The following is a 21,936-nucleotide window of genomic DNA, read 5'->3' on the forward strand; positions in this document are numbered from 1 at the left end:
GAATTATTTCAAGTGGCCGCAGAGCATTTAGGTGTACCACAGCTTTGTGGTGCATGGGGTCGCAAAGAGTCGGACGGGATGTAGCGACCGAACAACAACAAAACTCACAGCCGACTTCCTGCTGCTGGGCATTTTATTTCGGCCTACTTTGCTACTACAAACAGCTGTGGGCGATCCAGAAATCACTGGAAGGACACGGGAACGTCTTTAACTCTTCCCTAGGAGTCCAGCAGAATCTGACGGTGCCCCTTTTCCCCACAACAGAAGACTATTTGGGCATTATTAGAAAAAAATAAAAAATTCCCTCTCGACGGGCAAAATGCTCTCTCCTTGCGTTTCGTGCGCGTTCCAGCTTATCTTGGAGCGGCCGAGGTGGCCACAGGCTCGGAGCCGGGATCCGCCCCCAGGAAGGTCTGACCTCCGCCAAGGGGACGCGGAGGGAAGGGCCCTCGGCCCCGCGGGCGCGCGCTCCCTCGCGTTCATGCGTGCGCGCCCTCGCGGACGTGCCTGTGCGCGTGCGCCAGCGAGCCCGGAAGTTCGTGTGCGCGTGCGCATCGCCCGCCGGGCGCTGGGGACTGCGGCTGCGCGGGCCGCACCAGGTGCAGGTAGTGCCGCTCGCCCTTCTTTGGCCTTCGCGCTCCAGCGCTCCATCGGGTCGGGGGCGGGTGCGGAGAACGGCGTGGAGGACCCGGGCCTGCTGTCTGTTCCTCTCTCCACGCCCTCCCCGGGTGTCTGGGGTGGCGCTGGGAGTTGGCCACTGTCCCTTGTCCCCGGCCTCCCCTCGCCCTTGACTTTCGCGGTCGCAGAAATCCTGTTTGTCTCCGTGCTGAGGATCCGAAAAGTCCTCTCACCCCTACTTCGAAGACTACGCCCCGAAATGTGTTTTACTCCGTTAATACCAGAAGCATTAAATGTAATACGGTCTTGGCCATCCTGAAAAAGGGTGCTTTCCGCAGCCTGTATCAGGCCAGGAGTGCCCGTATGTGTTTCATAGTCAAGTTCTGTTTCTGTGATTCGAATGAATCGTCGTTTCACCCCTTTGTCTTCGAATATTTTAGGGTAATTGGAGTCTGAAAAGGGCTGCGTCCAAACAGGTGGTTCGATAATAAGTATAAATTAAAATGAAGTAACGTTATTTTCCCTGCGTTCCCTTAACAGCTCACAACCGAGCGCCTGAAAACCACACCCTGGATGTTGTTTCTTAGACCTCTTAAGGTGTTCTAAACCACAGTGAATATACCTGCTGGGCATGTTGTGGTCTGTTACAGGAAAGGTGCTGATCCTCTGAATTTCAACCATGCTGTCCGATGGCTTGCAAATTTTCCTAAGGATTACCAAACGTCATCTGATACATGCAAGATCATGCCAGCGATTAGTAAATGAAAGGCGGTTTTTGGCAACCGCATCAGCACCAGGATTGCGTCGGCGGGTCGTCGTCACTGGCATCGGTTTAGTGACCCCTCTTGGCGTTGGAACTCAGCTGGTGTGGGACCGCCTTGTCCGGGGAGAGAGTGGAATCGTCTCCCTGGTTGGCGACGAGTACCAGAGCATCCCGTGCAGCGTTGCTGCTTACGTGCCAAGAGGTTGTGATGAAGGGCAGTTCAACGAGCTAAACTTTGTGCCCAAGTCAGATACCAAGTCCGTGTCTCCTCCCACGGTGATGGCCATCGCTGCCGCTGAGTTAGCCTTAAAAGATGCGGGCTGGCACCCTCAATCAGAAGCTGACCAGGCAGCTACAGGCGTCGCAATCGGCATGGGAATGGTTCCTCTCGAAGTGATTTCCGAAACCGCTTTAACGTTTCAGACCAAAGGTTACAGTAAAGTCAGCCCATTCTTCGTCCCTAAGATTCTGGTCAACATGCCAGCAGGCCAAGTCAGCATCCGCCATAAACTCAAGGGCCCCAACCACGCGGTCTCCACGGCCTGCACCACCGGGGCTCACGCGGTGGGAGACGCGTTCAGGTTCGTAGCCCACGGAGATGCGGACGTGATGGTGGCCGGGGGGACGGACTCTTGCATTAGCCCCTTGTCCCTTGCTGGGTTCGCCAGAGCCCGGGCTCTGAGCACAAACGCGGATCCGAAGTCTGCCTGTCGCCCGTTTCACCCCCAGAGGGACGGGTTTGTCATGGGAGAAGGCGCGGCCGTGCTGGTCCTGGAAGAACACGGGCATGCGCTCCGCAGAGGGGCCCGGGTCTACGCAGAGATTATGGGTTACGGACTCTCCGGGGATGCTGGCCACATAACTGCCCCCGACCCTGGAGGAGAGGGTGCCTTCAGGTAAAGAGTGCCCGTGTGTTCCCATTTCTTCAGCTAAGACTGTTGGAGTCTCAACTTAGGGGAAATGGTAGTATCCGGCCTTGGTGTTTTACCGTGTTTGAAATATTTGAAAACGTTTGAACATCCTTTTGAGTTTTATTGAGTAGTTAGTGGTACTGGAAATGTCAAGCGTAGCAGCCAGCTGGATGAGATGGCCGAAACCCTTCATCACACTTCAGATTATACCCTTATATTTCCTTCTCTTAAGGAAATCGAGGCAGCCCAGAACTGAAAAAGGAGGTGTTAACATCCATGAGATTTTCAAAGGTTTTCCCAAAGAAATGTTTTATTTTTTTTGAAATAGTTTACTTTTAAATTTGTCTGTTTGGAGGTTTGCCTTTGTACTTCTTCATTGACTTAGAATTCTTATGGCCTGAATAAGAAGGTTTTGAAAGATATTTGAAGCATTAAGGTAATGGCACGTTTTTGTATGGACTTTTTTTTTAGATTATTGGGAAATATGCAAAGTTTTACATTTAAATGTGAAAGAAAAAATTAAAACATAGTTATAAATCTTTTCTCCTTATTTTAACTCTATATGCATACCCCACTGATAAGAAATTCCCCAAAGAAAAATTATTCTGAGGTTGAGTCTACATGGCTTTTTCCTCCAGGAAAAAAGGAAAATTCAAATAAAATAGATATATGTTTTATTAGAGATTATGAAATCCATAGGCTTATATGTTTATGTCACAGTGATGAATCAGTCCAGGGTACTGGGGGTGCCTTGGTATTCCCATGCAGATGGCATTCTAGTGTACGTGGTAATCCAAGATGCTGTTCTGTTATGAGAACGTAAAGGGTTCTTTTCATCCAGTGTACTTGGGTATTTCTGTAGCCATTATCTGTAGTCATATGGACAATGAGTGTGTGTTCAGTCGCTCAGTCATGTCTTACTCTTTGTGACCCCATGGACTGTAGCCCGCCAAACTCCTCTGTCCATGGAGATTCTCCAGGCAAGAAGACTGAAGTGGGTTGCCATTTCTTTCTCCAGGGGATCTTCCCAACCCAGGGATTGAACCCATGTCTCCTGCGTTGGCTGGTGGGTTCTTTAGCACTGAACCAACCACTGGAGAAGCCCACAGATGATGGGCTTGTTAAAATGAAGTGTCGTTCTGATGAGTTCAACTGCTTTTTTCTTATTTACTAGGTGCATGGCCGCTGCTGTGAAAGATGCAGGCATCCAACCTGAAGAGGTATCCTACATCAATGCACATGCTACTTCCACGCCTTTGGGAGATGCTGCTGAAAACAAAGCCATCAAACAGCTTTTCAAAGACCACGCACACGCCCTTGCCATCTCCTCCACCAAGGGAGCCACGGGGCACCTCCTGGGGGCTGCCGGGGCGGCCGAGGCTGCCTTTACCGCCCTGGCTTGTTACCATCGGAAACTGCCGCCTACTCTAAACCTGGACTGCACAGAGCCGCAGTTTGATCTCAATTACGTGCCACTCAAGGCACAGGACTGGAAAGCTGAGAACAGACGAATTGCACTCACCAATTCTTTCGGTTTTGGCGGTACTAATGCAACACTTTGTATTGCTGGCATGTAGGACAATCACATGTAATTAAATATTGATGTTTTTAACTGTTGTAAACTGCATTGAGAAATAATACATTTATGTAAATGCATATTTTTGTATAATGATACCCAGGCACCCTTTATTCTTGTCTGGGTTTCTCAGCCTTGGCACCGTGGATGTTTTGCACAGGTACTTCTTTGTTGGGGATGGGGGAGCTGTCCTGTACATCGTACGATGCTTTACAGCTTCCAAGTCCCCGCTCACTAGATTCCAGTGACCCTTCCTTCCCCAGCGGTGACAACCAAAAATGTCTCTCGGCACTGCCACGAGTTTCCTGGGAGGCTGGGGGCACAGAAGTGAGATGTTAACAGGCTGCATGTGTTACCTTCCCGCTGACCTTTGCCATAGCGCTTTATCTCCTATGTGCCCGAGTCTCCAGCCATATTCTTTCACTGACTGTCAGTTGTAATTCTCACTGGCACACAGTTCGTTCAGTTGAAGTTTATTAGGAGCCAGCTGTGGATGTGGTTTTGTATACTGGCCACCAAGTATGAAGTGGTTCCCTAAAAGCAGCTGAGGCCTTAAGGGTGAACAGGTCTCAGCCAGGATAGAGGGACGGAAGGAAGAATATTCCAGCCAGGAGGCCTAGTGTGGAAAGACTGGGAAATTTAGAAAGACACCAGCACTGAATGTCAATAGTCAATACATGTAACGTGAGAAGTGGGCAGGACGGAAAGCCAGAAGGTCTGCTGGAAATCAGGTCACAAAATTAACTTTTAAAAATAATATTGTTCTTCTTTCATAGATATTATGAATTATGTATATTGTCATATATGTTTTATTCTTTCATATACGTTATATATATATATTTATTTATTTATTTGGCTGCAGTGGGTCTTCGTTACAGCATGTGAGATCTTAGCCGCAGCATGTGGGATCTAGTTCCCTGAGCAGGTGTCGAACCCCGGCCCCCTGTATTGGGAGCATGGTGTCTTAGCCACTGGACCACCAGGGAAGTCCCAGAACCTTGTAAGTTTATAAGCACTGAGAGGAGTTGGAAGCCATCGAATGTTTGGAGTGTTGTGATGGTTCTGTAAGCTGTCAAGTTGGCTAGGCTGCACCATGAATACATTTCCCAGAATTCGCTTTCCCCTATGTTTGGTCAGGGCTGGCCCTGAGAGATTCTTGTAGGCGATTCGCAAGGTGCAGGGGAAGCAGCAATGGTTTTGTAGCTCACGTGGGTTGTGGCTTTGCTGGCCGACAGCCTTGTGCTGAGGCGGCGGTTGAGCCTGTAAATTGAGGCATAATTTACATGCAGTAAATTGTACCCATTTCAAGTATACAGTCAAATAAGTTTGATAAAAATAGTTCCGCTTGTGGAACTGCCTCCTCAATCAAAATATAGGGCGCTTCCAGGAATTCCCTGGTGGTCCAGTGGTTAGGACTCCACACTTCAGCTGCACAGGGCACGGGTTCCATCCCTGGTTGGGGAAACAAGATTCTGCAAGCCATGCAGCACAGCCAAAAACAATATAGGGACTCCTGAGGATTGAAGATAAAAGAGCATAGAGCGTTTCCATCACTGCAAAAATCTCCCCGTGCCCCTTTGCAGTTGGTCGCCCTGCCTCCAGAAGAGCTTATTGTCACTGTAGATAAGGTTTGCCCTTTCTAGAATTTTATACGAATATACTTCTATAGAATGAATGCTCCTTGGCTCCTGAGCTGCACATGTCTCGTGGTTGTGATGTTGCACCCCTTGTACCACAGGCATCTACTCCCAGCTGGTTTAGGGGGCAGCCCCTTCCGGTTCCTGCGGGTCTCCCTTTCTGCAGGAAAATTCGGAAGAGGACAGTCAGTGGGATCAGCAGCAGCCCCTGGCCCTGCATCTGTTTTCAGGTGTGCCCTGGTTGGGAGCCACCCTCTCCCTAAGCCACTGTTCCTTCTAAATTCCCCTTGCCCTTAGCCATTCTCTCGGCAGGACTTGGCGGCTTGCCTGGTGGCTCAAACTTTTACTCCTGGAAGCCAGCCCTTGGCAGTCCCACCACACACCCTTCTCTCAGACAGCAGTTGCTGCGGGATCAGAGAGCCTTGGCATCCGGAAGCCTGGGGGCACCAGGAGGCACCCAAGTTGACCGCTGGGGTTGTGTCCTCATCTCCCTGTCCCACTGCGAAGAAGCACTGCCTCTCATAGCTGGTTGGGGTCAAATCCCACGGCCAGTATGCTGCCTTTCTGGTCCCTGGGGCACCGGGAGGCCAGAGTGTTCTGATTCTAATAAGACACTGGCTGTGTGCCCTGGCCAGAGAGTGTGTCCCCTTTGGAGATCAGAGCTGTAACCCTGCAGAGCTCAGGGTGGCAAGGATAGAAAGCATGCACTTCCTCATCATGACTGGATCAGTGGGACCGATGGTGAGTGGGTCACTCCTGTTCCCCGTGCCCCTTTCTGTACCCAGGGGTTCTTCTTACTGGGGACTTAGCCCCATACAGAATTCCTCATAGCTCAGTTGATAAAGAATTTGCCTGCAATGCAGGAGACCCAGGTTTGATTCCTAGGTCAGGAAGGTCCCCTGTAGAAGGAAACAACAACCCACTCCAGTATTGTTGCCTAGAGAATCCCATGGACAGAGGAGCCTGGTGGGCTACAGTGCATGGGGTCCCAAGAGTCGGACATGAGTTAGCAACTAAAGAGAGAAAGAAAAGTCTTTGATTTAAGCATACGCTACATCCTGAGGCTGAGCGCCACATCCCTTCAGGAGCTGCCTCTAAGCTGGTGATCCAGGGTCCTTTGGAAGGCAGTTCGGCCTTCTGGGAGGCTGGCTGCTTCCGCAGGGCAGGGTATGTTGCACAACCCAGGGGTCTCGTGCCCTTGGCCTCTGCCCACGGCCTGTCTTTGCTGTAAAGTGTCAGAGGAGGTCGTCAGGAGGATGCGAATCACAGAGGTGACCAGATTTCCTTGCCAACTGTGCCATAATGAACTCTCATCGGATCTTCATCCGTGGCCATTTTAAAGTCCTTCTGTCATTTACGGACATTCGTCATGCTCTGATGCTTTTGCAAAAGTGTTCCTCTAAGAAGAATCTTGAAGCGTTTCTTCAAGGTTTGTGGAAAAGTATAGCTTTCCAAAGGGCTTCCCTGATAGCTCAGTAGGTAAAGAATCTGCCTGCAATGCAGGAGACACCAGTTCAATTCCTGGGTCAGGAAGATCCCCTGGAGTAGGGATAAGCTACCCACTCCAGTATTCTTGGGCTTCCTTTGTGGTTCAGCTGGTAAAGAATCCGCCCGAGAACTGGGTTTGATCCCTGGGTTGGGAAGATCCCCTGGAGAAGGGAAAGGCTACCCACTCTGGTATTCTGGCCTGGAGAATTCCATGGACTGTAGAGTCCATGGGGTTCTAAAGAGTAGGACACCACTGATCGGCTTTCACTTTCACTTCATTTCATAGCTTTCCGAGAACTAAGATCACACCACTGAACTGAATACAGAGTCACAGAGTTCCGATGGAAAACTACTGAGGATGACTATGATTTTTATGACTCTTTATTGGAAATGTTGATTCTTTAGTGTTTTGTTTTCTCCAGATTTAAGAAAACCATTTGTCTTTTAAACTATCAGCAATTTGCTGACTTATACCCTTGGGAGCAAAGATGAAACATTTATCTTTTCCTTCCTACTTGATCTCTCCAGAACTGAGAAAATTTTAGAATGAGTATTCTTATTTTCATGGCAATACAGTTATTTGCATAAATTCAATAAGAATCTGTTCTTGTCAAGGGGCTGAACTGCGGCAGCTGAGGGCTGAAGCCAGCATTGAGCTGGTGGTCCCTCCTGAGCCCTGGCCATTTGCCCTTTGTCCTGACAGCCGGGCTGTTCTCAAGGGAGTAACCTGCTGGCTTGGACAACAAGGACCCGGAAGTGGATTTTCATAAATAACCCCTGGTGCGGTCAGGATGTATGGAGAGACGTTTGCATCCCCCCTGCAAGAGACTGGGCACCTCACTTGTCTTCCATGTCCCCACTCATGAGGCGCTGCCCTCCCTGGTGATCAGGAGGCTGATGCCCCAGTCTGGGTACCAGCCCTGGTTACTGGCCTTTAGTAGAATCATAGTAGGTGGGATGCACAGGAACGGCGTCCACCGCAGCACCAGCATGGGGTGGCGTGTTGCCAGGATCCTGCATTGCCCTTGAAATACAGTGAGTTGGTTAATGTAGCAGCAGCACCTCCTGCTCTAAACAGTGCCCACGGCAGCTGCCAGAGGAGGCTGGGGCCACCCCCGGGAGTTCCCCACCAGCGATCGGTCAGCAACCGGATTACATCAACTAAGTGAGGGTTCTAAGTATGCCTTGATTTGTGTGGACACTGCTTCTGGCCTAACTCAAGCTTTTCTGTCACCGCCTGAACCAGGCCACCACCCTCTGGTGATCAGAGAAGCAGAGCGCCATGAACTGACTCCTTTGTCAAACAGTGATGGGGGTCACATGTCAAAGGCTGGGCTGTGAGACTAGCAAAGGAGCATGGTGTTCAAAGGAGGTTCCCTCTGCCCTCAAACCTGCAGGCAGCAGATTAAATCACTAACAGGTCCAACTACCCTGCCTGGCTGGACTGAGACGTTGTCCCAGACTTTATGCACTTGAGTGATCAACCGGCAGGGACTGTTACCCCCTAGGCCAGCCTGGGGGCCCTGCCGAAAATCGCAACCCCGTGAAGTATTGAAGTGTCAGCAGACAGCAGTGCCCAGCTTCTCACCGTGAGTCAATGTGCTGTGCTGCTGGGAGCACCAAGCCCCCACGCCCGGGACAGGTGGTGTCCACGGGAAGCTACAGTGGGACGTCCCACCCAGGTAGGAGGGTTGCTTCCTACTCCCGTGTCCGGGGGAACTGCTCAGTCTCCGCTGGACCCCTGTGGTGCTGCCAGCTGGCTGTGGAAATGCAGTATGCCTGGAGTGGACTGTGCACCCATGGAGAGAGGGGGTCCTGGTCTGGTGGACCCCTCCCTAGTCCGTCTCACACCTGACAGGGCTGCCTCCCCCAGCCAGCATGTGTGGTGTGCTCAACCAGGTCAGGTCCTAAAGCTGCCCAACTCCCCCTCCTCGAGGACAGGCGGGCCTGTTCTCTTTTCCACTGGTGTCATCACCTGGCTACCACCTTCATCCCTCCATTGGCCTGGATGCTATTTTAGCCCATGTAGAAGCCCTCCCCCAGTTCACCCAGCAAGCCTTGAATGATAGCTGGGAAACCCAGCCCTCTCTGTACACTGAAATGCCTCTCGGGAGAAAAGCCGTCCTCCAAGTTAAAATGGCCTGGGACGTTCTCAGTGCTTCACAAGGAGGCACCTGTGTGTTTGTTGTCTAAACATGATGTTGCATGTTCACACCTGATGGATCTGTGAGTGTGTCTTTTTTATTAAAGTCACATGGAGACACAAGCGAACACCCTGAGTGATCTACCCCCAGCCAAGGGAACTTTGATAAATCCGTGGTTTGGGTCATGCGGCTCTTGATGGGGAAAAGGTGTTACTTAATTTGGGAATCGTTCTGATATCTGTTTTCTCTTCATGTGCCTATTGCTGCCGAACAAGCCACAAGCCATCCTGATGCTGGTGAAGTGCCTTGCTGACCTCTCAGAGCCCGTTGTAGGGAGTAAGGGTGCGAGTGGGATTGGAGGAGCCACTGGGGAGGCCTGCAGTGTCGAGGGAGGTTTTAAAGAAGACGCAACCTTGGACTGACCCTTGTGCTGGCCCCAGGCAATCGGAGGCTCCTCAGTCCCTCCCCAGCCTTGAACCGTACCTTCCGCTTTCCTTTCCCACAGTCCCATTTGCAAGGACGAAACCTGGAGGGAGAGCAGTGAGGTGTTGAGACCTCCTGGACTGAACGCACGACTGAACCGGTTAAAGTCTCTGCATGAACGTGAAGATCTGCTGGGAGGGTGGAGACACCTCCTGGACTGGCCCAAGCCAGTCCTCCTATGTAAGTTCCCTTGCTTATTAAGTCTGCCACCTACCTGCCTGGCTTTGGTTCTTCCTTGCCTTCAGTGTTTGGGGGCCAGCTTCAGATTTCCCCCGGGGAACTCCTGAGTGTTTGAGCCAGCACTCAGAAGCTGCGTTGTCAGGGGTCCCATGCCTGTGGACCTGGAGACCGCCGAGCTGGCAGGAAAGGCAAACCCACGCCTGGAATTGGAATCCTCACCTGTGAGGCTACCTTTTTTTTTTTTTTCGGCCATGCTGTAGGACATGTGGGATCTTAGTTCTCTGATCAAGGATCAAACCCATGTGCCTTGTGTAGACAGAACAGAGTTTCAACCACTGGGGAAGTCCTGACACCCGTGCGGAGGGGCCACAGGCTCTCCCTTCGCAGCTGGCTGGGACACGCAGAGGCAGCGGCAGCTGATCCACCTCGGAAAGTGCGAGTCCACAGTGCGGGGCTGTCTCTGGCCCCATCTCTGGCACGGTGACTTCTTCCGTCACGCACCTCTTGTTTAAGTTCTGGGTGGCCAGTGACGATGGCTGACAGCGTCGGCCGACTGAGTCGTTTTGTCTCCTGGGTTGTTCAGTGGATGCACAACCCGCGTGCCATGTGGGTGTTTCTGGTGGGTGTGAACGTGTGACACGCAAGTCCATCCTCTCCATGGAGGGTCTGTGTGTGCCTCTGCGTACCTCCACTCCAGATCGTCTCGTCTCTGATCTCCCAGGTTTTTTCTTTCCAGACCCCTGACTAAAGCCCAGACCTTTGGCTACTGCCCAGGAATACTGATACAGTCTCACTTCTGTCCAAAGTGAAGGACCAGAGGCGTTGTTTGCAGCTCTGCCCAGTGGGGAGTGTCCCCCTCAGTGTCTTTTGAATATGCTCCGTGTTGAAAGATAAACTTAGGCATTTCAAATATTTTAACGGTTTATTTGGACATTTTTTGATTCAAATCAGCCAGCACCAAACTGTGTTGAGGCAGCTTCACCAGCGGGAGCTCAGAGACTGGCTTGTAGGAAGCAAGGCAGGGACCTGCTGGTTGGATACAGCCTAAAGCCCGGCTGGGTGAATGTGATTGGCTGTCCTTAGTTTCGCTTTAATAACCTTGAGGCATTTCAGCCTTAGATTTTGGTTTGCTGACTCAGGCTGCCAGGACATTGGAGCCATATCAGTCTAACAGCCTCCTATTTGATTAAAACCCTGAATACGGCTTTAATGTAGCTGCCATCTGTTTTCAGCCTGAACTACTGCAAGGAATGTTTAGGAGAGAGAATCGGTGAATTGAAGGATTCAGTAAATGATTCCCCTTGTCTTCCTTCCCAAAGTCTTTGCTTCCCTGCGGGGGACTGCCCGTGAAGGGTTAAGTCTTGGAAGCTGCTCGGCAGGTATGCATGTTCCTAAGCTCCCTGTCCCGCCCCCCTTGAAGAATTTTTATAGCCCTTAAGGTCAGGGTGTCCTGCAACATGTCATAGAAGATAGATTACTTAGTGTACTCTGTACACAATGGTAAGGGTCTAGTGATTGTATCCTGAGCTTAAAAAATAATCCTGTACATGTCTTAAGTCACGTACATTATCCTATAAATACTATAGCCTAATAAAGAAAGGCATCAGCCATTTTTGGTCTGATCCTCTCAACCCCATCTTTTGTCTCTCTCTTATTTTTCTTAGCGGGGACGCTCCGTTCTCTCCCTGTGCAGGTGCAACTCTTGCTTGTGCTGGCCGCGGCAGGTGGCGCCCAACGTGGGGCAGCTCGACAGTTTTCCTCGCCACTACTCTTATTAAGCTGAAAAGAGTGAGTATATAAGTATACAAGTGATTTAAATTAAGGAGGAGTAGTAAGGTATATAGTTGAGAGTATAAATATGGGACAGACGCATAGTCGTCAATTGTTTGCACATATGTTATCTGTAATGTTAAAACACCGGGGAATTACTATTTCCAAACCTAAATTAATCAATTTTCTTTCATTTATTGAGGAAGTTTGCCCTTGGTTCCCCAGAGAAGGCACAGTAAGTTTAGAGACGTGGAAAAAGGTAGGGGAACAAATTCGGACTCATTATACTTTACATGGCCCTGAAAAAGTTCCTGTAGAAACTTTATCCTTTTGGACACTAATTCGTGATTGCCTGGACTTTGATAATGATGAATTAAAACGTTTAGGAAATTTATTAAAACAGGAAGAAAATCCTCTTCATGTTCCTGATTTGGAGCCCAAGTATGCTGTTCCCGAGGGAATTGAAGGAGACCCTCCTTTTTGTAACTTATCGCGTCCGCTGGATAATGATGATTCACTTTCCTCCACAGATGAGGCGGAATTAGACGAAGAGGCTGCTAAATACCATCAAGAAGATTGGGGTTTTTTGGCACAAGAAAAGGGGGCGTCAACATCTAAAAATGATTTGGTTGAATGTTTAAAAAATCTCACTGTTGCTTTACAGAACTCAGGAATTAAGCTTCCTAGTAACAACTCAAAATCTCCTTCTGCTCCGCCTCTCCCCCCTGCCTATGCTCCTTCCGTTGTTGCTGGTCTCGATCCCCCTCCGAGGCCTCCTCCTCCGCCATCTGAAAATGTGTCTCCGCTACAAAAGGCATTGAGACAAGCACAACGACTTGGTGAGGTTGTCTCTGATTTTTCTCTTGCTTTTCCTGTCTTTGAACATAACAACCAGCGTTTCTATGAAGCGCTGCCTTTCAAGCAATTGAAAGAGTTAAAGATTGCTTGCTCACAATACGGTCCTACCGCTCCATTCACTGTTGCTATGATAGAAAATTTGGGTACTCAGAATCTACCCCCAAATGATTGGAAACAAATAGCTAGAGCTTGTCTTTCGGGGGGAGATTATTTATTATGGAAATCTGAATATGTTGAACAGTGTGCTCGTATAGCCGATGTTAATCGGCAGCAAGGTATACAAACCTCCTACGAAATGTTGACTGGTGAAGGCGCTTTCCAGGCTACTAATGCTCAACTTAATTTCTTACCTGATGCATATGCACAAATATCAAATGCAGCCCGACAGGCATGGAAAAAACTCCCTAGCTCCAGTACTAAGACAGAAGATCTTTCAAAGGTCCGACAGGGACCTGATGAGCCTTATCAGGACTTCGTGGCACGACTCTTAGATACTATAGGTAAGATAATGTCAGATAAAAAGGCTGGGATGGTATTAGCAAAACAATTGGCTTTTAAAAACGCTAACTCTGCCTGTCAAGCTGCTTTACGACCTTATAAAAAAAAAGGAGATCTGTCTGATTTTATTCGTATTTGTGCTGACATTGGACCCTCCTATATGCAAGGCATTGCCATGGCAGCGGCATTACAAGGAAAAAGCATTAAAGAGGTACTTTTTCAGCAACAAGCCAAGAACAAGAAAGGATATCAAAAGTCAGGTAATTCGGATTGCTTTGTTTGTGGTCAATCTGGCCATCGGGCTGCAATGTGCCCCCCAAAACAACAAATTTCTGTTAACACTCCTAATTTATGCCCACGATGTAAAAAGGGGAAGCATTGGGCCCGAGATTGTTGTTCTAAAATGGATGTTCAAGGTAATCCTTTACCCCCGGTTTCGGGAAACTGGGTGAGGGGCCAGCCCCTGGCCCCAAAACAATGTTATGGGGCAACACTGCAGGTTCCCAAAGAACCATTGCAGACCTCTATCGAGCCACAAGAGGCAGCGCGGGATTGGACCTCTGTGCCACCTCCTACACAGTATTAACTCCCGAGATGGGGGTTCAAACCCTTGCCACAGGAGTGTTTGGGCCTTTACCTCCAGGAACCGCTGGACTGCTTTTGGGGCGCAGCAGTGCATCTTTAAAAGGAATACTTATTCATCCTGGCGTAATTGACTCTGATTATACAGGAGAGATAAAAATATTAGCCTCCGCTCCTAACAAAATTATTGTAATCAATGCAGGACAATGTATAGCTCAACTCCTTTTAGTTCCATTAGTTATACAAGGAAGAACAATTAACCGAGACCATCTGGACAAAGGTTTCGGGTCCTCTGACGCCTATTGGGTGCAAAATGTTACCGAGGCACAACCAGAATTTGAACTACACATTAATGGTAAGCTTTTCCGCGGAGTGCTTGATACAGGGGCTGATATTAGTGTTATTTCTGAAAAACACTGGCCTATTACATGGCCTAAACAAATAGCCATTTCCACTCTTCAAGGTATTGGCCAAACTACTAATCCAGAACAAAGTTCGTCCCTTCTTACTTGGAAGGATAAAGACGGCCATACGGGCCAATTTAAACCTTATATTCTGCCCCATCTTCCAGTTAATCTATGGGGGCGTGATATATTGAGCAAAATGGGTGTATATTTATATAGTCCTTCACCCACCGTAACAGATTTAATGTTAGATCAGGGTTTACTCCCTAACCAAGGTTTAGGTAAACAACATCAAGGCATCATCTCACCCCCTGATTTAAAATCTAATCAAAGTCGAAAGGGCTTGGGGTGTTTTCCCTAGGGACCTCTGATTCTCCTGTGACACATGCCGATCCTATTGATTGGAAATCTGAGGAACCGGTATGGGTTGATCAGTGGCCCCTAACACAAGAAAAACTTTCTGCCGCACAACAGCTGGTGCAGGAACAGCTGAGACTTGGGCATATTGAACCCTCTACCTCTGCGTGGAATTCCCCAATTTTTGTTATTAAAAAGAAATCGGGAAAATGGAGATTGCTACAAGACCTTCGCAAGGTAAATGAAACAATGATGCATATGGGAGCCCTACAACCTGGGTTACCCACCCCTTCCGCTATACCTGACAAATCCTTTATCATTATTATAGATTTAAAAGATTGTTTTTACACTATTCCTCTTGCACCCCAAGATTGTAAAAGATTTGCCTTTAGTTTGCCCTCTGTTAATTTTAAAGAACCTATGCAACGCTATCAATGGAGAGTCCTTCCACAAGGAATGACTAATAGCCCTACGCTGTGTCAAAAGTTTGTTGCCGCAGCGTTAACTCCCGTTCGTCAGCTTTTTCCTCAGTTATATTTAGTTCATTATATGGATGATATATTACTAGCTCATGCTGACGAACACCTATTGTATCAAGCCTTTTCTATTCTAAAACAACACTTGAGTTTTAATGGTCTTGTCATAGCTGATGATAAAATTCAAACTCACTTTCCCTATAATTATTTGGGCTTCTCCTTATATCCTCGGGCTTATAGCACTCAATTAGTTAAGTTACGGACTGATCATTTAAAAACTCTAAACGATTTTCAAAAGCTCCTGGGAGATATTAATTGGATACGCCCTTATTTAAAATTACCCACTTATACCTTGCAACCATTATTTGACATCCTTAAAGGTGACTCTGACCCTGCGTCACCCCGAACACTTTCTTTAGAAGGACGATCAGCCTTACAATCAATAGAAGAAGCTATTAGACAACAACAGATTACTTATTGTGATTACTACCGATCATGGGGTCTGTATATACTTCCCACCCCTCGAGCACCCACAGGGGTTCTTTATCAAGATAAACCTTTGCGATGGATATATCTATCGGCTACTCCAACCAAACATTTGCTCCCTTACTATAAGCTTGTTGCAAAAGTTGTAGCAAAAGGATGTTATGAAGCCATCCAATATTTTGGTATGGAACCCCCTTTCATTTGTATTCCTTATGCTTTGGAACAACAAGATTGGCTTTTTCAATTTTCAGATAATTGGTCTATAGCGTTCGCAAATTACCCGGGACGGATTACTCATCATTATCCTTCTGATAAATTGCTACAATTTGCTAGCTTTCATGCCTTTATTTTTCCAAAAGTAGTTCGCCGACAACCCATTCCCAAAGCGACTCTTATATTTACAGATGGATCTTCTAATGGTACTGCTGCTTTAATTATTAACCATCAAACCTATTATGCGCATACCAGTTTCTCCTCTGCCCAGGTTGTAGAATTATTTGCAGTCCATCAAGCATTGCTGACTGTACCCACTTCCTTCAATTTATTTACAGACAGCTCCTATGTGGTCGGTGCTTTACAGATGATTGAAACTGTTCCAATTATCGGCACAACCTCTCCTGAAGTTCTTAACTTATTTACATTAATTCAACAGGCCCTTCACCGTCGTCAATACCCGTGTTTTTTTGGACATATTCGTGCGCATTCCACCCTTCCTGGTGCCCTGGTACAAGGCAATCACACTGCGGACGCTCTTACTAAACAGGTGTTTTTTCAATCGGCTATCGATGCAGCCCAAAAATCTCATAACTTACATTACCAAAATAGTCATTCTTTACGGCTACAATTTAAGATTTCCCGTGAAGCTGCATGACAAATCGTAAAATCTTGCTCTACCTGTCCTCAATTTTTGTTCTCCCTCAATATGAAATCAACCCTCGGGGTTTACGCCCTAATCATCTCTGGCAAACAGATGTTACTCACATTCCTCAATTCGGGCGTCTTAAATATGTTCATGTCTCTATCGATACTTTTTCCCATTTTCTCATGGCCTCCCTTCATACTGGAGAATCAACTCGTCATTGTATTCAACATTTGCTCTTTTGCTTTTCTATTTCAGGAATCCCACACACCCTTAAAACAGATAATGGACCCGGTTATACTAGCCGTTCTTTCCAACGTTTTTGTCTTTCTTTTCAAATTCATCATAAGACAGGAATTCCATATAATCCACAGGGACAAGGTATTGTAGAACGAGCCCATCAACGCCTTAAACATCAATTATTAAAACAAAAAAAGGGGAATGAACTGTATAGCCCCTCACCGCATAATGCCTTAAATCATGCTCTTTATGTTCTAAACTTTTTAACTTTAGACGCAGAAGGCAATTCAGCAGCCCAACGTTTTTGGGGAGAACGGTCTTCATGCAAAAAACCACTTGTACGATGGAAGGATCCACTTACCAATTTGTGGCATGGGCCAGACCCTGTATTAATATGGGGATGGGGACATGTTTGTGTTTTTCCACAGGATGCCGAAGCGCCGCGCTGGATCCCGGAGAGGCTGGTACGCGCGACGGAGGAACTCCCTGACATATCAAATGAACCGCATGACATTGGGCGAGCCCACGAGTGAGCTGCCTACCCAAAGGCAGATTGAGGCGTTGATGCGATATGCTTGGAATGAGGCTCATGTACAACCTCCAGTGACACCTACAAATATATTGATTATGTTATTATTATTGTTACAGAGGATACAAAATGGAGCGGCTATGGCTTTTTGGGCATACATTCCTGACCCGCCTATGATTCAATCATTAGGATGGGATAAAGAAATAGTACCTGTCTATGTCAACGACACAAGTCTTTTAGGAGGAAAATCAGACACTCATATTTCCCCTCAGCAAGCCAATATCTCCTTTTATGGTCTTACTACGCAATATCCTATGTGCTTTTCTTATCAATTACAACATCCTCACTGTATACAGGTGTCAGCTGATATATCCTATCCTCGAGTGACTATTTCTGGCATTGATGAAAAAACCGGAAAAAGATCGCACCGTGACGGAACTGGACCTCTCGACATTCCGTTTTGTGACAAACATCTAAACATCGGCATAGGAATAGACACTCCTTGGACTTTATGTCGAGCCCGGGTTGCGTCGGTGTACAACATCAACAATGCCAATACCACCTTTTTATGGGATTGGGCACCTGGGGGAAAACCTGATTTTCCTGAATATCGAGGACAGCATCCACCCATTCTCTCTGTAAATACTGCTCACATATATCAAACAGAACTGTGGAAACTTTTGGCTGCTTTTGGTCATGGCAATAGTCTATATTTACAACCCAATATCAGTGGGAGTAAATATGGTAATGTAGGAGTTACGGGGTTTTTATATCCCCGAGCTTGTGTCCCTTACCCATTTATGTTGATACAAGGCCATGTGGAAATAACATTGTCATTGAATATTTATCATTTAAATTGTTCTAATTGCATACTTACCAATTGCATAAGAGGTGTTGCAAAAGGAGAACAAGTTATAATAGTAAAACAACCTGCTTTTGTAATGTTACCAGTTGAAATAACTGAAGCTTGGTATGACGAGACTGCTTTAGAATTGCTACAACGCATTAACACGGCTCTTAACCGCACTAAAAGAAGTGTGAGCCTGATTGTTCTGGGTATAGTATCTTTAATCACCCTTATAGCAACTGCTGTTACCGCTTCTGTATCTCTAGCACAATCCATTCAAGCTGCTCATACTGTAGATTCCTTGTCATATAACGTTACTAAAGTAATGGGAACACAAGAAGATATAGATAGAAAAATAGAAGATAGATTATCAGCTTTATATGATGTGGTTAGAGTTCTAGGAGAACAAGTTCAGAGCATTAGCTTTCGCATGAAAATTCAATGTCATGCTAATTATAAATGGATTTGTGTTACAAAAAAGGCTTATAATGCATCCGACTTTCCGTGGGATAAGGTGAAGAAACATCTACAAGGAATTTGGTTTAATACTAATGTTTCTCTAGACCTATTGCAATTACATAATGAAATTCTTAATATTGAAAATTCTCCTAAAGCTACTCTAAAAATAGCTGATACTGTTGACAATTTTTTACAAAATTTATTTTCTAACTTCCCTAGCTTGCATTCACTGTGGCAAAGCATAATTGCTGTGGGCGCGGTTTTGATTGTTGTGCTTATCGTGATTTGTTTGGCTCCTTGTTTTATTCGTAGTATTGTTAAAGAATTCTTACACATGAAAATTCTGATACATAAAAACATGTTGCAACACCGACATCTTATGGAGCTTTTAAAAAAATAAAGAGAGGGGAGCTGCGGGGGACTGCCCGTGAAGGGTTAAGTCTTGGGAGCTGCTCGGCAGGTATGCAGAGCCTTAGGCATGTTCCTAAGCTCCCTGTCCCGCCCCCCTTGAAGAATTTTTATAGCCCTTAAGGTCAGGGTGTCCTGCAACATGTCATAGAAGATAGATTACTTAGTGTACTCTGTACACAATGGTAAGGGTCTAGTGATTGTATCCTGAGCTTAAAAAATAATCCTGTACATGTCTTAAGTCACGTACATTATCCTATAAATACTATAGCCTAATAAAGAAAGGCATCAGCCATTTTTGGTCTGATCCTCTCAACCCCATCTTTTGTCTCTCTCTTATTTTTCTTAGCGGGGACGCTCCGTTCTCTCCCTGTGCAGGTGCAACTCTTGCTTGTGCTGGCCGCGGCACTTCCCTTCTAATCCTCTGAATTTTCTATTCCCTCCTAGAGTATAAATTCCACCAGAGTAGGATTTATTTTTTATTTTTGGCTTTGCTGCTTGGCATGCGTGATCTTAGTTACCTGACCAGGGATTGAACCTGGGCCAATGGCAGTTGAAGTGCAGATTCCTAACCACTGGACCACCAGGAAAGTCCCCAGAGTAGGGATTTTTGCTGCTAATTCAGCCCTGGGATTTCTTTGGAAGGAATGATGCTAAAGCTGAAACTCCAGTACTTTGGCCACCTCACGCGAAGAGTTGACTCATTGGAAAAGACTCTGATGCTGGGAGGGATTGGGGGCAGGAGGAGAAGGGGACGACAGAGGATGAGATGGCTGGATGGCATCACTGACTTGATGGACGCGAGTCTGAGTGAACTCCGGGAGTTGGTGATGGACAGGGAGGCCTGGCATGCTGTGATTCATGGGGTCACAAAGAGTCGGACCTGACTGAGTGACTGAACTGAACTGAAATGAACTTGCTGCTATGATCCCTGGTGTCTAGAACAGTACCTGGTACAAAGTGTGTTACCAATGAACATTTGTTGAATGAACAAATGAGTGGATCTCAGAAAGTTACTCCACCAACCATAACACCGGTTAGAGGCGCCCACGGTTCTTCCCCTGTTTGTTTTCCCACAGCTCCTCCTTCCAAAACTTAACTTACTGTATTCTCCAAATATCCCCTGCACAGTGCTGCCCTTCACCTCCACTGCAGCTGACAGTCTCCCTGAGTTCCTGCAAGAGGCAAATGCCTGGTCTTCCTGCCTCCACTTTTCATTGCTTCCCAAGCACCATTCATTTTGTTAGGGAATTGTTGATTGAAGCTAAGTGCCTTGCTCAGGCATGATGATGACCTCTTGCTTGAGTTGTCTCCCAACAGAAGGCCCCGACAAGAAGCATGGTGCTGCTCCTGGGAGGATTCAGAGGGAACAAAAGCAGGGAGAAGATGCCAACCCATAATATGTCCTGCCAACCTCCCAGAATCCTTTGTGCTGGAGTCCATCTTGGCTGAGAGAGGCACTCACCACCAGGAAGGACCCTGAGTCAGAACTAATATGGGCCAAGCAAGATGACTGGCCAGAGACAACCCAGAACCTAAGCCATCACTATTAAACCTGTTAGCCACATAGCAGGGCATTCTCCTGGGCGCCCCTACCCTCTCCCGGGTTCTCCTGGGCACCCCTACCCTCTCCCGGGTTCTCCTGGGCGCCCCTACCCTCTCCGGGGTTCTCCTGGGCGCCCCTACCCTCTCCCGGGTTCTCCTGGGCGCCTCTACCCTCTCTACCCGGGTGCCCCTTCCCAATAATATCTCTTGCTTTCTCAGCATGTGTGTCTCCTCAGAAAACTCATTTCTGAGTGTTAGATAGGAGCCCATTCTGGGGCCCCGAAAGGGCCTGCCACCATTTTAGTCACTGTTGACTGAATTGATCTTTCTCAGATGTAAATCAGATCACGTCTTTTCTCGGCTGCAAAGCTGCCTGTGGCTGCCCACCTGAGAGTGGGTGACGGTAAATATTGGCTCTGCTCTGTCTCACCTCACACTGCTTGCAGCCAAGCCGCACTGTGTTTTCTTCCTCAAGCATATCAGGCTCCTTTCCGCCTCTATCTTTGCTCTGCTCTGTCCTTTTTCATTTTTGTGCAAATTGGCTTCCTCCTGTCATTCAGGTTTCAGCAAAATGCCTCTTCCTGAAGGAGTCTTCCCTAGCACCCAATTGTAAGGAGACTCCCCCCATCTCTCTCCATCCCAGAGCAGTTTTTTTTCTTCATATCTCTTATCACTATTAAAAATGATCTCCTTTTAAAAATAGTTTTTTCTGAGCTTTTAAATTCCTCGGTTAAAATGTAAACTTTTTGAGAAAAGAAATCTTAATTGTTCTTGGGAACAAAAATCATATTCCCAGAATCCAGCCAAGCATGCGGCACACACACGTCAGCACACACACACACACCAGTACAAACAGAAAAATGTTAGCGCTGATAGTGACTTAAAATATCTCTGTTTCAGGAAGACAGCAATGAAGAGCAGTTTGTTCATGACCTTGGAAAAACCAAGAGAGTTGTTTTTACCGTCACCAGTAAGTACAGGGGGTGGAACCCTTGGCTGTAGTTAGCAGAGGCTGTAATGCTTTTCTCTCTCGTTATTTGAGGCTCAGCTTTGATCTCTGGGACCAAGGAGGAAGGGTCATGGGTATGTTGGTAGCTTCTTTAGAATTGCTTGAAAGCAGCGTACCTTGAATTTTAAAAGCCTAATTATGTTGTTTTGAACAAAACGCCTTTACCTTGGGAATCAGCCAGTTTTTTTTTTTTTTTCCTGTAAAGAGATGGAGAGTTAATATTTTTGGCTTTATGGGTCATATGGTCTCAGTTGCTTCTTCTCAGTTCTGCCCTTCTAGTGCAAAGGCAGCTATAAACAACACTTACGCAAGCGGCCGTGGCAGGGCGTGACCTGGAGCGGGAGTTGGAAATCGGGAGGCAGATTTGGTCAGTGGGCTGTAGTTGCATAATTCCTACTCTAAGTCTTCAAGGAAGTACATTTTCAGAGATGTTTAGCCAGCTAGTCTTTCTGTGCCAGTAGGGGATCCAGAAACTTTGCAGCATAAATTTAGAAGGCTGGATTTGGGGACTGGAAGAGTAACAATAATTGTAATAGCAATAGCTGATGCGACAGAGGATGAGACGGTTGCATGGCATCGCCGATTCAATGAACATGAACGTGGGCAAACTCCAGGAGATGGTGGGGGACAGGGAAGCCTGGGGTGCTGCAGTCTATGGGGTCTCGGGGCTGGACATGACTTGGTGCCTGAACAACAACAGACGCCGCTTGTGTAGTACGTGGGGCAGTACTTCAAGTACTTTTCTTAACGTCTTCTAATTTCATCTTCCAGTACTCTTGCCTGGGAAATCCCATGGACGGAGGAGCCTG

The 21,936-nt window shown here is 47.2% G+C and overlaps 2 protein-coding genes across 4 annotated transcripts; both read left to right on the forward strand.

Moving 5' to 3' along the window:
- Positions 1 to 581: 581 nt before the first annotated feature.
- OXSM (3-oxoacyl-ACP synthase, mitochondrial) lies at positions 582 to 3,869 on the forward strand. Of its 3 annotated transcripts, none has more exons than XM_068971689.1 (3): positions 582 to 605; positions 1,269 to 2,277; positions 3,467 to 3,869. In XM_068971689.1, the coding sequence occupies exons 2-3, from the start codon at positions 1,298 to 1,300 to the stop codon at positions 3,867 to 3,869; spliced, it is 1,383 nt and encodes a 460-aa protein (XP_068827790.1). In that variant the 5' UTR covers positions 582 to 605; positions 1,269 to 1,297. The 3 variants fall into 3 exon arrangements, with proteins under 3 accessions (XP_068827790.1, XP_068827791.1, XP_068827789.1); XM_068971690.1 differs by lacking the exon at positions 582 to 605 and having other exon boundaries at positions 1,220 to 1,974; positions 2,224 to 2,277; XM_068971688.1 differs by lacking the exon at positions 582 to 605 and having other exon boundaries at positions 1,220 to 2,277.
- A 12,890-nt stretch (positions 3,870 to 16,759) lies between these two features.
- On the forward strand, positions 16,760 to 18,565 carry LOC138077685 (endogenous retrovirus group K member 13-1 Env polyprotein-like). The gene has a single exon (XM_068969807.1). The coding sequence runs from the start codon at positions 16,760 to 16,762 to the stop codon at positions 18,563 to 18,565; it is 1,806 nt and encodes a 601-aa protein (XP_068825908.1).
- The last annotated feature ends 3,371 nt before the right edge of the window (positions 18,566 to 21,936 follow it).

This window comes from Capricornis sumatraensis, chromosome 4, assembly GCF_032405125.1.
Source record: "Capricornis sumatraensis isolate serow.1 chromosome 4, serow.2, whole genome shotgun sequence".
NCBI lineage: Eukaryota > Metazoa > Chordata > Mammalia > Artiodactyla > Bovidae > Capricornis > Capricornis sumatraensis.

Coding starts and splice junctions, on each gene's coding strand:
- OXSM (XM_068971689.1), top strand. CDS start 1,298: ATGCTGTCCGATGGCTTGCAAATTTTCCTAAGGATTACCAAACGTCAT. Junction 2,278..3,466: donor GGAGGAGAGGGTGCCTTCAG/GTAAAGAGTGCC, acceptor CTTATTTACTAG/GTGCATGGCCGCTGCTGTGA.
- LOC138077685 (XM_068969807.1), top strand. CDS start 16,760: ATGCCGAAGCGCCGCGCTGGATCCCGGAGAGGCTGGTACGCGCGACGG.